Below are 17,108 nucleotides of genomic sequence, written 5' to 3' on the forward strand. Positions count from 1 at the left end.
CTCCTACAAGCAATATTTTTTGCAAGCTTTATATAATAAAAGCCAACAAAAGGCTGCAAAGGAGCATGTGTCCTGTCAAATATCCAATTTAACACTTACCAAAAGAAAGCAAGAATGGCTGATGTATTTCAGTACTTTAACCAGAATTTCACAGTATACACAGCACAGAAGTGGTCAATTATTTGTTTTTCCTCTTCACAAGCTTTTGCCTGCTTATACAGTTTCTTTATAATGACAATTACTACATGACATACATTTGTGCACAAAAGGAAAATCAAGCTCTAGTAATGGTTAGTATTCCTGTTCTAATCACAAGTAACAGCAGCCTGCTCTGATGCAAGTAGTCAATGTGTTTCTGACAAGCAAATGTATTCAATTTGTCTACCTTTAGTAAAATTATACTCTTCTGGAAGATGGAGGGTAGCAAAGCTATATCTCTAGTGAAACTTGATCCTTCAGCTGCAAGTTACGTTTTTTAGACTAAGCTGAAATTGTCTTACTCTTGCTTTTGTTGTTTTGATACGTGCCTGTCTATATTTCTCCTGTACCTCTTCCAGTTTTTCCTGCTGGGATACCATTTCTTCCTGCAATTGTCTCTGTCTAGCCCATGCTTTCTCTTTTTCCCTCTGAGCATCAGCAAGGATGTCATTAAATTCTTTCTGTAGATTTGCAAGGCTTTTCCCTAAAACATCAGCTGAATTCTGACACCTGAAAGAGAAACAATCCAGGTTCCAAGACAGAAAAAGATTGATTTTAAATTGTGATACCAGATACTGAAATAATGAAGCCTAATACAATAGTACAAGTTTAAAACATCCAATGTAAATGTACTCAGGTGCAGCACTGAACATGTTAGACAGTACAGACAGACCTCCACCCTGGCTCTATTTATACCATTCTGTCTTTGTTTATTACCATTCTTTGTTGCTAGGGTTAAAGAGGGGGAAAAAGTTTGCTCTGTCCCTTGCGGTGAAACCCAAGAGGACTGCATATTTCCCTCAGTAATATAATTACTGAGCTTGGGTGATGTTCTCTTAACAACCACAGGGTGCTGAAGTTTGTCTGACCTGTCCCAGGTGGCACTCAGTAGGATGCAGCACATGTACCTTGTTGCTCTCATGTACTTACCACTTTCACATGCACAAATGTAACACTGTTTGTACTTTTATTTTACTCACTTAATTTCTCCAACTCCTGTCTGAAGCTTTTGCTTGAGTTCATTTATACAAGCTAAGACCTCCTCAGGATGAATTAAGTTACCAACCGCATGGTTTAGCTGATTCTGAAGATCTTTAAGCTGTTGTTTCAGTACATTATTGTCTCCCTAAAAAAAGACAGACAAAAAAACCCCACACACAACCATAAGCAAACATGCACAAACAATAAAAGCTACAATTTTTAATACCTAGATCTGTTTTGGGGTTTTTCTTGTTGTTGAGTTTTTGTTGGGTTGGGGGTTTTTTTTGTTTGTTTTTTCTGTTTTTTAAATAAGAGTCCAAACATTTTTTTCAGTGTGGCCTGAACCACTATCAACCACAAAACAAGAACACCCCAAACAATCTTTGCCTTTCAGTTTCTGTTATGTTAGAAGTATTTGAATGCCAGTTAAAAAATTATCTTATCCTTTCTTTAAACTAAGGAAGTACTGTCTTTATGCAAGTAAAGCCCAGTGACATACAGAAGCCCATCCCACTATCTATCCATAATAGAAGATGGAACAATTGCAGACGCTGTCCCAGCCACTAGACCAAGGAGTCACACTTGTCCTGGCCCCATAGGTCTTGAACTCTTTCTTCTCTGCACATCAGCAAGCTTCAGCAAAAATGACAGTGCTAATGTCTAGTGAGGATCCTTTATAAGTTCCAGGCAGTTGGACTAGATATTTGTTGTAGGTCCCTTCCAAATGAACTATTCTATTCTATTCTAGTGGTCATTGTATCCTCTGAGGAGTGAGATGGGAAAAAGGGATCTGACAGATATGAATAAGGATTGAATCCAGCCTTCCCACACTGAGGCAAACTGCTATCACCCAGCACTTAAAAAAAAAAAAAAAAAAAAAAGGGTGGGGTAGGGATGGGGCAGGTGTCCTTTGCCAGCCATATTTTGAAGATCTTGAACCCAGTATATTACCCTCGCCTAGAGAAATCCTGTTGACTGAACCTTTCAGCAGCTTTAGGAAGAGGAACACTCAGTTTCTAATCTCAATTAAGATGAGGCACTGATCTGTGACACTGTATTAAAGTAGAGATATTTCTGTACACCTATGCAGTTTATGAAATGCCTATCACTTCAAGTATCACAAGCTCTGTTGCCTGTTGTACTTGGACACCATTACTGTTTTGCGGCAATTAAGATTCCTCAGGATCACAGCTTTAAACAGAGGCAATAAATTCTGGTTTAGGTATTGGATCAGTTTTTTCTTCTGCATCCAAATAGTTTTCTTACTGACACGTACTAGATGAAGCTTGTGGGAAATGAAGATATACATATAACAATTTATCAATCCCTCTGCAATATAACTGAGCAGCTCTGAAATTATTTTATAGGTCAATATAAATACCTAAAATAGACAGAAAAAAAAGACTATGGTGTAGGGTCTCTGCATAAGAAAATTAAAGTCAGAAAAAGTCATAAATACTACTGAACTTCAAAACAAGATCATACAGAATCCTTTAAAATTCTCATCACTTTCTGCTTGGGGAAGTGGGGAAACATACTGTGTATCAGGTAACATTTTAAAGGCAAGAAATACTTCACCTGCAATTGTTTGAACTGAGAAAGGAGCTTATAATTTTGTTGTTCCTTCTCTTCTGCTAGTTGTGCTTTGGTCAGAGCATTCTCTAATGCTTGCCGTTCTTTTTCAAGTTCAGCTTGCAGGGCTGACAGTTCCATCTACAAACACAGAAAACCTTCAGATTAATATCCCCACTCCCAATCCCAACCTGTCACCCAAACACACAGCAGCTGTGTTCCTTAAAACAGTAACAATATGACACCACCTCCTAAAAAAAAACCAACAGAACAACCCCAACCATCCCAAATCAACCCATTGCCATATATACATAACAGGTGTATTTCCTAAAACATCATCATCATCATCATCATGACTTGCACTGTAAATTCTAATCTAGACCTAGCATGAGCACATCCTACCCACCAGGTAGATAGATTTATGTTTTATCAGTGTTCTACAGAGACCTTTCAAGTTTTTCCTGAAACATCAAAACTAAGAGACTTGGAAGGGTTGGGGACAGAACACCACACTTTACTGTTTTGCATTTTCATTTCTGCCTGCAATCTGGAATGTGCAGTTGGAATATGTCTTGCAAAAAAACCTCACCATGTTAATTTCTGATGAATGGAAACTGAACCAAGATAGTACTGTACATCATGATCATACATGAATCCAAATGACGATCCCCAACGGTAAGATAAATGGGATTGTACAAATTAAAGCATATATTGTGCTTCCCCAGCAGAAAGCTACTTCTTTATAATATATTACAAAGTAAAAATAAATATTTGCTATAAAACTCAATTTCTACTACAAAGAGCAAAGGCAAACTTCGTCTTTCACCTGCTACTTTTCACAGGACTGCTTTAGTGTAATTTCTTTGATGTGTGCACGTTTATCTCTTTCCTAAAAGATGCAGATTCTCCTTTTAAACATGGTCAATATTCTCTACGAGGCCCCCAAATGATCTGTACCTTGCTTCAACGCAGAGTTACAAATCCTAGCAAACTGATACCACCTTTCATTTGGGGGCACACCTAAACCAACAATTATTTGTAAGTCAGTGTTGGAGATGTGGTACAGAAGAAAGTTTGGTCATCCCTCGTCCGGCGGTAGATTATCCCTTTGGTAGTGCAAGAGCTCTGTTCTTACCTGGCTAAGTTGCTTCAGTCTTTCCAATTCTTCTTTATGCTGATTGGCTTCAGTGTCTCTGTCTCTTAGCTGGGCTTCCAGTTCAGCCTCATAGGCACTGATGTCCCCTTGTGCATCTCTAAGTGATTCATTTATTTCTCGCTGCTCTTGGAGTGCACCTTCTAGCATTTTAATTTCCTGGAATTTTACATTTGTTTTAGAAATATGTACACAGGAGAGACAGGATCTCTTAAGAGTACGTTGCCTCTCTTCCTCTGTTACTCTGAAACTCAGTGTGACATAGGTAGGTCAAAATAGAGACACGAATCACTAAACATTACAACTTAAAGCTAGGTGGCACTACTACAAAGGTCAGGTCAATGATGCTATTGTGACAGACTGTACAAAAATCTACACTTAAGTTAGAAAGGTGTAGCTTAAAGCGGTACACATTTGTCACTACTATTAAGGTTTACATAAAACTTATTAGGATACTAAGACAGCTCTCCAAGAAATTGGCTGATAGGAGAGATGCAAGCTAATAACACACACGTCCTCAGCTAGTGTCCAGACAGTTTTTGCTAATGCAATGCACTATGATATCAGCTGCAAATCCATTTTTAGTAATGTCTGAAAGGCAAAGCCTGCATTTCTGAGACATCTTCCATAAAGTACAGATTTACTGTTTGTCTCTTGCAACTGGTTTTAAAGGCCAAATTCTGTTCTTAATATGCATGGGAACATCAAATTGAAGTTACCACATCAAAAAATTACTTTATCCAAGTAACTGTGCTTTGCTATTCCCAATTTGATCATTTGGTTTTTGTTTTTGTTGGGGTTTTTTTGTTTGTTTGTTTTTTAAGTTTATTCTTAGGTATCTGAATTTGGGAAGAAACATAGTATTAAGCCTTACTTTTCTCATATTTTCTGCATCCATGGCAACTATTTCCAGGTTGTTTCTTTCCTCCTCTAGATCTGCCAATCTTTGTAGCAAAGATTCTTTATCTTTCTGCAACTCCTTACATGCATTATTGGCCTGTTTTGCCTGACACTTAACACTTTCCAGGTATTCCTGTAATCCAATGATAATACTTTCTAAATCCCTCTTCAGTGCTTCATTTGTTGCTATCTGACCTGCAGAAATGCAAAACAAATTTAAGATAATTAAGAAACCACACTTATTTACAAAACAAAACCGCCTTTCCTTTAAGATGTTCGCCTATTGGAATATGTAGTAACAACAAGTAACTAGAACGCAACCAGAAAATGCCTGTGCTGTGTTTTAAAGGCTACGAGTTCCCGTATTGCTGTATTAACCTGACCACTGGAAGAGTTAAAAAGAAACTGCAGTTCTTTGTGCATTCCTTCCCCTACCTAAGATGACATTTGTTACCTTTACACTTAAATCAATTTTGTTTCAGTTTTTATATTCATATTGTTTTCTGGGATATTTACTTTCACATAGACTAGGTGTACATTAAATGTATACATAAACATAGTTTGTTGATTTATTAAGTCAGTTTCCAGAACTTCCCCCCCACCTTAAGAAAAAAGAAAAAAAAAAAACCCCCAAAACCACCCCCCCTGCCAACTGCCTTCCCCAACCATGTACAAGTGAGGTGAACCTACTTTAAATAAATAAATAATCTACCCAAAGTCTCCTTTTAGATAAGAATAGTTTTTTAACCTTTTCCTACACACTGTGTATTTCATTTAAGCAAAGATAAACAAAACTGAATGCCCAATTCAATTGTCATGTTATCCTAAATGCAAGAAATACTACCATAAAACAAAAAGAAAAATTTACCATCAGTGAGCTGTTGCTCCAAGTCCTTGATTTCCTCAGTTTCCTTAGCAATCCTAGAAAGCATTTCATCCAGGCGACTCTCAAGCTGTTTGTAATGTTTGTTCATTACATCAAACTGCTGTTCTTTACTTGCTTTTTGAGCTTTCATGTGAGCCTGTAAATTAACAGTTGGAAAGGTAAAGTGGGACAACATCAATATTACTAAGATTAAAATTTAAAAAGTCAAATCATTATTTTAGCACAGTTCCGCAGTGTCTTACTACAGGCAGCAAAAGTCACAAGGGCAGCATATGCTGTGGTGCTTGGGGTTGATTTTTTTTTTGTTATTTTTCCTCATTACTGCCCCACAAAGAATCCCAGATAGGCAAGCAATCTGTGTGACTAACAGCATCGTTAGTAGTCTCCCCTTTGCCCAGGCATGGTGAATAAGGCTTGCATTTATGAATTATTACTCACGGCTACTACCTTTCTTCCTGCCTTTACTTTTTGTCATACCATTTCCTCTTTCGGTCAAGAACAAACACGATTTCCTCCAGCAGCTTTAATCCTGTCATCCTGCATTGCCTTCACAGCAGATGATGCTTTAGAAAATGTCAGGTCACCACCCGAAGGAAAATACTCCAAACAACCAGCAAGTCAGGCCAACTTTATAGCCAAGATTTACTTAAAGCAGATTTTTTTTTTTTTTTTTTAAACTATATATTTCTGGGAAATACACTATACCCGCAGCTCACAGACTTTGGTCAGGACTTCATGCATTTAGTATGAATTTAGCCAGTAGTTTCTGCTCTGTACAAAACTTGGTTATCAACACGATATAGTGCTATCTGTGAGTAATTTCATACCAGTGAGAAACAAACAACTCAAATGCCAGAAAACTTTGAAAAATACAGAATTATACTGCCATGATAAACAGCACCTTCTTCTTACTACTCAAAAAAATAAACCGAGCTAGCAGTAGAAATTTTAAATAAAAGCTCTCAAAAAAATCACTTATAAAGTTGCTTCCATAACAAAAGTAATGGGTAAAAATATAGCTGTGTTTTTAATGTATTAAACCGGAAGTTATTTTTAACATTCAGTTTAGTACAACCCAGCTTGTCACCTTGTTAAAGACAAACTACCATTCGGCTTTCAAAAGTGAGATTTCAACAAGCAAAACCCAAGTAGAGGCGCTGCTGCTGAGTCATTTTGCTGCAGCTGCTGAAAGCCACAAAAGCCCTGTTTGAAAAAACCCAAACACTTACAGCTTTGCCTTTGTCTTTTCTTCCTCCGATATCATTTGGAAAACGCCCCACCCCTGCTCTAGAATTCATTTGACTAAAGAACCGGTATCTTCAGCACAGAAAGCAATCAAGCGGAGTCTCCCATCTGCTCCCAACGCTTCTGCTCCCCCAGCAGCAGGCTGCTTACAACGTCCTCCGCAGCCCCGGAGGAGCGCGGGGCCGCAGCTCCCCGCCGCTGGCCCGGGCCGTTCCCCGCTCCGCCGGCGGTTGGTCCCGGCCGGCGCTTCCTGGGTTGTCGTTTGAAGCGAGGGGCGGCTGCGGGAAGGGCCGGGCTCGCTCCCTGCAAGGGGCCTGGCCAGCCGCTTAGGGATCCTGCCTGAAAGGCACACGGCCCTCCTGTTACTAACAGCTGAGGGGGGAAAAAATTCGAAAAAAAATACGCATTTTAAAAAAGTGTTTGCAGGCGTCAGCCAAAACCAGGAGCCAAGCCTAAAGAGTCTGTCTTGGCATACTTAAAAGCATCAAGCTGGCCTGAAAAGCTCTCATTTAAAAAGACATAAGCGTTTTTAAAACACTATTAAAAAAGTCATCCCACTTCATTTTAATTTAAAATGTCTATAAACGTTTGCTGTACCTGCACACAGCTAATAACTCAGAAATGAAAAAATCTTGCTTCCCTGGACATCCAAGAAAAGAGACTATCAAGCTAGAGCTCCTCTTGGTGCATCCAGCTTTGCCCCAAACCTGCAACGTGTACCTCTGAGACCTTGTGGAATCTTACCAGTAATGACAGGACTGTATGTGACAGCAGAGAAAGGGCATAAGTCCCCACCAAAAAGGCAGTATAAATCTTTTCAGAATTACATTTATTGAAAATTGATTCTAGTTTTAGGATACTGAACTACTGTGTAAAGCCAAAGCTGCTGCTGCCTTGAGCTGTCTGCAGTTCACAGGGTGGAATATTAATACAAGCTGTCACCACTTCAGACAGGTCAGCTACACCTGCTACTCAGACACTACAGTTTTTCTAGGCTGACCTCTGGCAAACAGACTTTTGTGCCAATGCAAGAGCTCTCTGACAAAGCAGGACTTCAGCTATAGGCCTGTAGCAGTTACACAGACCTTTAAAAATCTTCAGGCCAGATTCTACAAAAAGATGCATTAAGGATATCTTACGCAGAAATTGTCTCCAAGGCTCTGCACAGCACGTTTTTGCAAAGCATAAAGATCTAGTTCTCAATGTGCTGTACATCAACTGCATTGAAAATCAGTTGCCCAAGTGTTTTACGAAAGTTTATTTTTGTTCATGTGGGGAGGGGGGTTGTTTGTTTTTCTGTTTTGTTTATTTTTTTTTAATTCTGATGAGTTAGATGTTATCATTTGAAAAACATACAAGTAAACTGATAAACAGGAAAAGAATGTATAATTCACGAAATAGGCGTAACTGAATGGTAATCTGTTAAAGCAGCCTTTACTACATTTCTCAGTACATGAATATATGCAGTACAAATAAACTTAAGATTTCAGTTTTACTTACATGTTTTGGGTCTTCAGGATTTACAGAAGCAAGAGAACTCTGCAAGTCTTCAAGCTCTTTCTGTTTTTTCCCTATTTCTCTTTTCTGTTTCTCCATTTGATTTTCCAGTTCTAAAGCTTCCTTGTGTAGCTGATGCAGGATTTGTATCTTTCCACTCAACTGCTGTTCAAGACCTTCCTTGTTGGCCTGTGATATCTGGAGATCATATTACGAGGTTGGGTAAAATAGTTTAATTGGAAATACACAGCTGATCAAGAACATCTTTAAAAGTTAAATCAGACTGCTAGTTTAGCCTAACAGGTTGCCTAAAAGTGATCTATTCATTTATTTGCATCGTCTTTATTTTCTTAAGGTAACAAAAACTCATAGGATTTTCTCAAAAAGAGAAAATAGAATGATAGTTTGCTTATGGTAAATAGAAATTTCATAACATTAGTCTACCATACCAGGAAACACCAGAACCCTCATTTTGACCATCATCCTCAAGTGTTTTGTTTTCACACCAGACTTCAAAAGTCTCTTTAATTCCTTCTTGCAGTCTTAAGAAGACTATCTGGACTGTCTCCCCCCCCCCCCCCAGTTATGACTTCTTAAGTTAAAATATGGAAGATCCTGGTCATTGATTTTAAGGCAAGTTTAAAGTCTAAAAATAGCAATAATTTATGACAGTTGAAGAAATGGAAGATACAATTTTAGTTTTATGCTGATAAGTGTTCTTAAATTAATTCTTCCTGCCAATTATGTAGCTACATTGCTTATTATTAGCTGCACAACTAAACATACACAGTTATAGTCCTTCCTGGAAAGGCCTTTTCTGATAAATAAGAACATATTCAATCCATACAATTATACTGAGAGGTTCAGGTAAAACTTCCTTTCTCATGAACATGTATGTCATGACACCAGCACTGCTTATGATGTTGGGCCATTGCTCTGTTACTTTCTGCTCTGTCTACTAAGCCTTTACGGAGCTATAAGCTTATGGTTATGGGAACCAAGAAGATATGTTCAAATTCAAATCCAAGTCTCCTGCTGCACAATGCAGTGACCCCTAACTGTCCACTTACTGCAGTACTCAAATCTATATTTATGTTCTTCCAAAGCGTTCTGGGCAAAGTTATTAACAATCATCATCAGCATCACATGGAACATGTTTAAATGCAATTAATTGCACTACAACTCTGACAGCTTATTTATAAACAAGCTAAAACGTGTAAGATTTTTCTGATGCATGACAAATGGATTTACATATGTACAATGTCTCCTTTAAAAAAGAATGGGGAGAAAAAGAGTTGTATTTTCTACATCAACACTGCTTCAAAACACTTTCCCTTGCTATTCATGTAGCAACTACTTCGCATACTTTTTTCTGAGCCAGAGCATCCTCCAGTTGTTGCAGTTCCCCTGTTACTTTCAAAACTTGTTGCTCTGCATTTCCTATTGCACTTTGCAGTTCTTCTAATCTTCTTTGTGCTGCAGACAAAAAAAAAAAAACCAAAAACCAACACTCCACAACCCACAACATACATTAGAATATTCTGCATGTGATACATGTTTTCTATTAAAATGTCAATCAGAATACATTTTCTTAAAATTGTGATAATCAAAGCTAATACATTCTTGTTTCTCAAAAAGTATGTCTAAATTTTGAGTCTTATAAAATTATCTTAACGCATCAAATATGAAACTTCCCTATCATTCCCTTTTCAACAATATTTAATCCTTTCATCCTGAGTGATCTTAAAATAATAGCAAAAAGAAATTATAATAGTTTTGACCCAAAATGCATCAAGTACGGTGTTTAGAAATTACAGTACTTACAGCCTTTGACACACTATTGCTATTCTCATGTCAAATATGTGTCGAACATTTGATCAGTGGAATAAACTACATTGATATACATATTTTAATTTTTATTTGATAAAAATTAAGATTTTACCTGAACTAATCTTTTTTTCTTTACCCTCTAGTAGTTCATCTAGAGTTTCGAGCTGCAGTTTCAGCTGGGGTTTCTTACAGAAGTCATCTTCATCTAGTTGCATTTTTCCAGCCTCCATCTGCTGAGCTTTGTTAGCAATGTAGCCTTCTCTTACAAACGTATTTCTTTTATACCTGGCCTTACCAATGTATGGGCTTTCACCAGGTACATTATCAAGTTCAACATCCTGAAATGTATGAAGCAATATGTCTTTCTCTCAGAAGTATGGTTGCAGTCAACTCATAATATGCCTTTCACTCTCTTAACAAGCATATAAAAGAAAACCAATCTGAAATCAGAATAATTAGAACAGACTACACTGGACTTGTTTGGCCTTGAACATTCTTGTTATTTTATAATGGAATTAAAAACAAACAAACTCAATTGGGGTATGATCAGTTTGTTGCAAATGGGTAATGCAAGTGGGTATTTAACTGGAGGAATTTTCCTTAATATTTTAGACTTAATAGTAATATAGATTATACTTAGTCCATTTCATTATTGCACTTAAACTTTATTCAAACATGACTTAAAGAACCATTCGTAGTTAATGATTACTGATCTTTACATTTCTTGTGCAGACTCCTTTCATTCAGGCATCTCTACAATTTTTTTGAAAGTATGACAGAGGTTAGCTCTACCAGGAGAAAAAAAAACAACTGAAAAAGGACAGAAATTCTAATACTGTCTAACTCAAGGACATTCTGGCTTTTGGAATTTCTCCAAGTGAAAGGGCCTCCAAAATTAAGCCAGAAGAAAGGATTATCATTTGTTTGCTTCATAATAGGAACGAAATATTTGTTCAGTGACTCTACTTAGCTGAACCATATGCATACAGGTATGTATACCAATATTCAACACATTAAACGTCACTCAGATTCAGTTTACTTCAAATCTTGTAACTTATGATTTTAAAATGAAATTTTTATATTTTCTAACTAATAACTCATAATAAAGCAGTATATATTAGAATTATAGAATAACTATTAAGTTTTCTATTTTCCAAGTTGAAAAGCAAGAGAAACAGCGATGAAAAGATCCATTATTTTTAAATTATTACCTCCGATGGAAAATAATTTAACGGCTCAAATTTTGCATCTATCTTATAAAACGCCAGTTCCTGCTCCAATTCATACTGCTTCTGGCAAGCTCGGGTTAGCTCCATTGTCTTCTGCTTTAACTAATAAACCAGTAAACAAAGTAAGTTGCATTCATTCAATTGTTATCATTATCACATACATTTCAATTCAGTAGAGAGCAGGGCAAAGACACTAACTTTCAAACGAAGCTCACATCAGAAGTTAAGATGGTGTATTTTGGATGAAGAATATCACAAACTGCAACTTTATTACAAGATACAATATGACGACTAAGAGTAGACAAGAACCCACAATTAATAGAACACAAATGATCACATGAAAGGCCTTTTATGTTTACATGCTAAAATAATTTGTCACTAACTTAGGATAAAAAATAATTTGGGTACAATCCTTTAGCAACATCCTTGCCAAATAATGAATGTATTTACTGCTACTAATGAGCAGTGAGAACTATTAAGACTCATTGTCTGTAAAAGAAACAAAATATCTGAATTGTCAAGTGTATAGAGACCCTGCATTTCATTTTAGCTTAACCTTGTGCTAGTTAGGTTTTGAGCTTGGTTTTTTGTTTTTTTTTTAAACAAAGGTCCATCATGTGATTTCTTTTAAAATCAACTTTTCACGCTGAATACCTGAGGGAGAACATGCAGCAAAACTCCAATAGACAGTGGAAAGCAGGACTAATGGAAGAAAAGAAATAGAACAGATGGGAATAAAGGAAAGGCTTAAAGAAATGTTTTAAAAAACAATACGTCATGCAAAAATTAACCGTGTTTCAGAGAAAAGAAAAAAAAAAAAATCAAGAAAACTGTATCCAAAACCCACAGTGAATATAAAGTCTCACTGGAACACTTTATACAAATGTTCCTCCTTCAGTAAACATGCAAATAAATCCTAGAAATAAAAATAACCATGCAACCCAGGAGCACAGTGGGGCTACCTTTAGTGAGGAATAAAGGCTCTGCGGAAAGGGAACTGTGACAAACCAATACATCAGCTAAAGGAAGAAAGAAGCAAGCAAAGTTTGTCATCCAAAGGATAAGAGTGGGTTAAGTTGCAAAATATATGCTGCTACATCTCACTATACTGAAAACTACATTTTAGAAATAGGCTGCTGGTTAGTGTGTGTGTGTGTGTTCACAGAAGAAACCGCTATAGAAATATTAGCTATAGAGATTCTGAAGGATAAAATTTTAGAGGACAAGTCTAACAAGTAAGATAAAAGCCATATATTAAGTTCCCATCACGTCATTCACAACCCAGCACTCTCAAGTCAACAGGACTTTTCTTGGATCTTATAGCTACCAATGAAAGATACTTGTCAAGCCAAAGATTTTAGGATGATGTGAATATAGTACCAGTAAACTAATGGACATTACCCAAAATAACGATCAAGGAGTATTACTGACATACAACTTATATGCACACTTTGTTTTTGTAAAAGCGTTCAATTTTTTCCCTTATTGCAGCAGCACTTTAAAGTCCAAACAACAGTGAAGATTCAGTACATCAGCCATTTAGCAGCTAGCAGATACTTAACCTTTCATCAACTGACAAAATTTTAAACAAACAAAAAAAAATTACTGGAGACAAACAACTAAGTTACTATGAACTATAAATTACAAGAGTGATACCGATTGCTGGCTCAATATACTTACTTATTCCACAGAAAGAATACTGAAGCACTCATCAAGGAATATTCACTCTCCAAAAGTTGAAGTGCCTAAGTTTTGTCTCTCTTAATTTTAAACATAAATCTCCAGCCACCTGAAGTCTCACATTGACAACTCTGTTTCTGACAACAAAACTATTCCAAATATTTACTTAGTGCAGATGATTATCTTACCAATTCATTTTTGGTGTCCAGGTCCCTTTGTAGGTCTTCATAGCTTTGTTTCTGTTGCAAAGTCTTTTCTTTTAATGATTTGTTGACCTCATCTTGATGGCGAAGTTGCTCAAGCACTTTGGACTGGTTAAGTTTAAGGTTCTCCATCTCCTTTACCGTGTTTTCCAGCTCTCTTTCTAATTTTTCTATCTCTTCTGAAAAACAAAGTAACAGAAACATTCAAATAGAAATCTTTTCCATCCAAACTTAAATTTGGTGTCATTCACTATAGTTGTAACATATCACTATTACCTAAATTAAACCTCTCTAGAGCTTCCTGCCTGTCATGATTTGTCACTGGCTGTCCATCCAAGTTTTCCAGTGCTCGCAAGCAGAATATGGTGTACAAGCGGTAGTGAGGCAGACTTACAACTGGATTATCAGCAAGGAATAGAGAAGTCAGATCTTGTAGAGGCTTTAGTTTAGCTATATCATGGAGCTAAATCAAAGATAAATGGAACAATGATTAGACATCCTTTCAAGAACAATTAAAACCCCATTACTGAATTTGTGATTGTATAGAACGTTTTATGTTAGGTCCATCTCTGAAGATCTATTTAAATGTTTATGCTAAAGTGAAATCTCTAAAAACCTACCAAAATACACAGTAAAGTTACTTCCTAAAATCAGCTTGTTTCTTCTATGAAAAAAATACCACTGCAAAGAGGGCAAATTTCATCAAGCTTGACCTTGGAAATTTCAAGATAACAAGGCCTGTGGATATATACAACCTTCCATTCCCCCAGACTTATAAGAAAAGGGAGCTTTTATCATGAGGAGTACTCAAAGCCAGTTCACTTCTCCTCCTAAGTAGCATTACTCATTCAGGAATTGTATTAAGTGATTTCATTTCATAGACACCCTTTTGTAGCTGCAAAACATGGAAATTAACCTGGACAACAGAAGTAAATCTAGTCATGTCCTAAATACAAAATATAAGCAAATGGATTATTTACAGGTCTCCAAAACCATATAATTAATGTATCATAAGGGACACCACCAATAACATGCAAAAGTCTTCACATTTTCACCAAGTTTTTCCTTAGTTTCCAAAAACTTGGGCTTTCCCGAACAACATAATATAGGTTTATGCTTTGAATACCTGGCACAAAAAGAGAGTTTTTCAACTTTATTAGGCTCACAATGGCTGTATTTCACAACAGACTTTGTGGAAAGACATTCAGCAATTATTCAGAGTGAGTCAATTAATGTAAATATACCAGTTCATGAAAAGATTCTGAGCAATTATTGTTCCTAACTATAATCACTTACTGATGATATTTTATTCTGTTTCAAATTAAGGATGCGCAGGGATCTCAGTTTCTTCCCTACCCACACAGGAATATGCTCAATCTCATTCCCTGCAAGGTTCAGCTTTTGTAGATTCTGCATATGTTCTATACCTTCAATTTTACTGAAAATAAGAAGAAAAACATAACTTATCATGAACCACAGCAAATTTACAGTGTAACTGAGGCATTATGGATAAACTACACCAAAATATGTCTCAAATAATTATCATCCAAGAGATTAGGAAAAACAGTTGTTTACTGCCATGGACTCACAATTCAAATTAAATTACACCAGTTTACTTCCAAGTACTACATTAAGACAAAAAAAAATTCACAGCAAGACCTTCTTGCTCACTGTGGCAAAACCTTTACTTTTACATATCTACATTTTAATATTAAAATTATTTTAATGTGTGGTAATTCCATTTTAATATGCAAAATTTGTTCTTTTTCTCCTCAGAATGTTTTGGGACACAGATGAACCAAAATAAAGATGTTCTGGGGTTTTTCCTGTACAAAGGAAGGACCAACTGTATTCTGACAGCATGCAGAACTACATTTTTTAGTGTTTTCATTAAAACACTAAATAGCTAATGAGGAAAACATACTAGGTTTTAGTTTACTTGGGCATTTATCTAAAGATATGAGTATTGTAACAAAGCACAGTAGAACGTGCTCATGACCATACTATTTTTTGAGTAGGAACTGACTGTATATAACTAAAGTCTCAAAACATACAGCAGTAGCTAAAAGCTACTCTGACCTTTTCAGTACCTGTTGAGAGAGGAAGTTGTGCAAATACAATGTATAGAAATGCTAGTGTCTTGCTTACTTCCTATTGTTAACTTCTCTACTGAAATCGCAGCTTCTCTGCTGCAAAGTCAGTCTCACGTAAAGATCATAATTCACTAACAGAAAAATTAAAGGAAACAAAGAATTTTGCTATTGCATGAACCATTACCCTTCAACATTTTTATACCACTCAGACAAGGTAACAGACTCTCAAAACAGTGAAAATGAAAAAGCAATTTAGTGAGTTTACGGCCTGCCTGGTCAAGCCCATTCAGCTTCTGTTCCTAAAAGAAAACTTCTTGCATTACTAGTAATAATATGCAGTATAAGTTTAATTAAATTTTTAATGCATTTAATGGGGTTATTGTACACTCTTCGTTATGGCATCTGGAAACTTGCATTTCTGGCTTGGTTTCCTAGGAAACAAGTTTAACAGCAGCCATGGTACCCTAACAGCACTTCCCAGAACTATTTATCCATCTAAGAGCTAGTGCTTTTTAAGATCTCACCAAAGCCTGTTAGTCTTGACATACAGCTGATGGGAAATTCACCTTAACTGTTCACACCTGTGAGAGAACTCACTTAACAATAAGAGAATAACAACTTTATTGTATCTGGGCTTACTATAACCATCAACGTTTCTGCTTACCTGATTTTGTTGCAAGATAAATTGAGTTCACGCAACTTCATCAGTTTATCCAACTTCTCAATCTTCTCTATTTGGTTGTTAGAAAGATTTAGAGTCTCTAGTTTAGAGCATTTTTCCAAATTTTCTATATACTAAAGAACAGAAAATTAATTCCTTAGGATTGCAGCTCTATTTTTTTAAGAGAAAGGCAGATTTCTATTTTTAACAATCACCTATTCATTAAAAAATACAAAGTATTCTAACATTTTATTAATCACAGTTTCACTGTTGCATTCTAAAACTCTGCTTTTAAGTACAGTCTTCTAAATTGTTGGAAGAGGAAAACTAGATTTTAAATTTACAATGGACCAGTCTCATCTACACAAAAGGGAACTTGCCATTCAAAAAAACCCAAACAACAAACCAAACCAGCACAATCCATAAGCTAAAAAATTACACAAATGGATAGCATTCTAAACTTCATTCTAAGTGACCCAAAATTTTTTTCTTTTGCACAAGTCTCCACTGACTTTTTTTTTTTTTTTTAAACAGAAGCTGCTTGTAGAACTAGGCTAACATAATTAGAATATAGCTGTTTACATCCACTTTATAGAAATAGACCTTTACTAAAAAAGAAATCAAAATGAATTTTTAACTTTGTTTAATTACCAGTTATTTTCAGTAACTTACCTTAAATTTCTTGTCCCCATCCTTTGGGGAAGAAAGATTCAGTGAGCTTATACATGCCAAATTTTCCTGTTTTGACAGACCTTTTATAAGGAGTTCAGTAATGTACCTAACTCCTGAACTAACACCATTTTCATCTGAAATTAAACAGAGAAACTACCTTCAGTAGTGACAGAATTTGTTATTTTTATATTAGTCTTTTACTTCACACTGAATACTGGGAAAACATTGAAAATTATTCCCCACCACCACAGGGGATGAAAAGAAACAGCACATCAGAGGCATTTACAGGAAATGACATAGTAGAGGAA

At 36.2% G+C, this 17,108-nt stretch overlaps 1 protein-coding gene across 13 annotated transcripts in view; it reads right to left on the minus strand.

Annotated features, from left to right (window-relative positions):
• The window catches only part of CNTRL (centriolin), a 37,280-nt gene that overhangs the window by 17,797 nt on the left and 2,375 nt on the right, over nt 1-17,108 (minus strand). For 8 of the 13 annotated variants that reach the window (XM_052815808.1, XM_052815807.1, XM_052815810.1 and 5 more), the window contains exons 3-18: nt 16,801-16,934; nt 16,132-16,262; nt 14,671-14,812; nt 13,651-13,837; nt 13,360-13,553; nt 12,146-12,193; nt 11,474-11,593; nt 10,375-10,600; nt 9,799-9,908; nt 8,436-8,630; nt 5,673-5,826; nt 4,779-4,999; nt 3,887-4,063; nt 2,758-2,892; nt 1,179-1,324; nt 528-708 (exon numbers count right to left, since the gene is read on the minus strand). In XM_052815808.1, the coding sequence (XP_052671768.1) occupies nt 528-708; nt 1,179-1,324; nt 2,758-2,892; nt 3,887-4,063; nt 4,779-4,999; nt 5,673-5,826; nt 8,436-8,630; nt 9,799-9,908; nt 10,375-10,600; nt 11,474-11,593; nt 12,146-12,193; nt 13,360-13,553; nt 13,651-13,837; nt 14,671-14,812; nt 16,132-16,262; nt 16,801-16,934 (2,501 nt within the window). Of the gene's footprint in view, nt 1-527; nt 709-1,178; nt 1,325-2,757; nt 2,893-3,886; nt 4,064-4,778; nt 5,000-5,672; nt 5,827-6,919; nt 7,155-8,435; nt 8,631-9,798; nt 9,909-10,374; nt 10,601-11,473; nt 11,594-12,145; nt 12,194-13,359; nt 13,554-13,650; nt 13,838-14,670; nt 14,813-16,131; nt 16,264-16,800; nt 16,935-17,108 lie in introns of those variants that run through there. The other 5 variants (XM_052815811.1, XM_052815813.1, XM_052815809.1 and 2 more) reach the window with 4 other exon arrangements.

Source organism: Harpia harpyja, chromosome 19 (assembly GCF_026419915.1).
Source record: "Harpia harpyja isolate bHarHar1 chromosome 19, bHarHar1 primary haplotype, whole genome shotgun sequence".
NCBI classification, from domain to species: Eukaryota; Metazoa; Chordata; class Aves; order Accipitriformes; family Accipitridae; genus Harpia; species Harpia harpyja.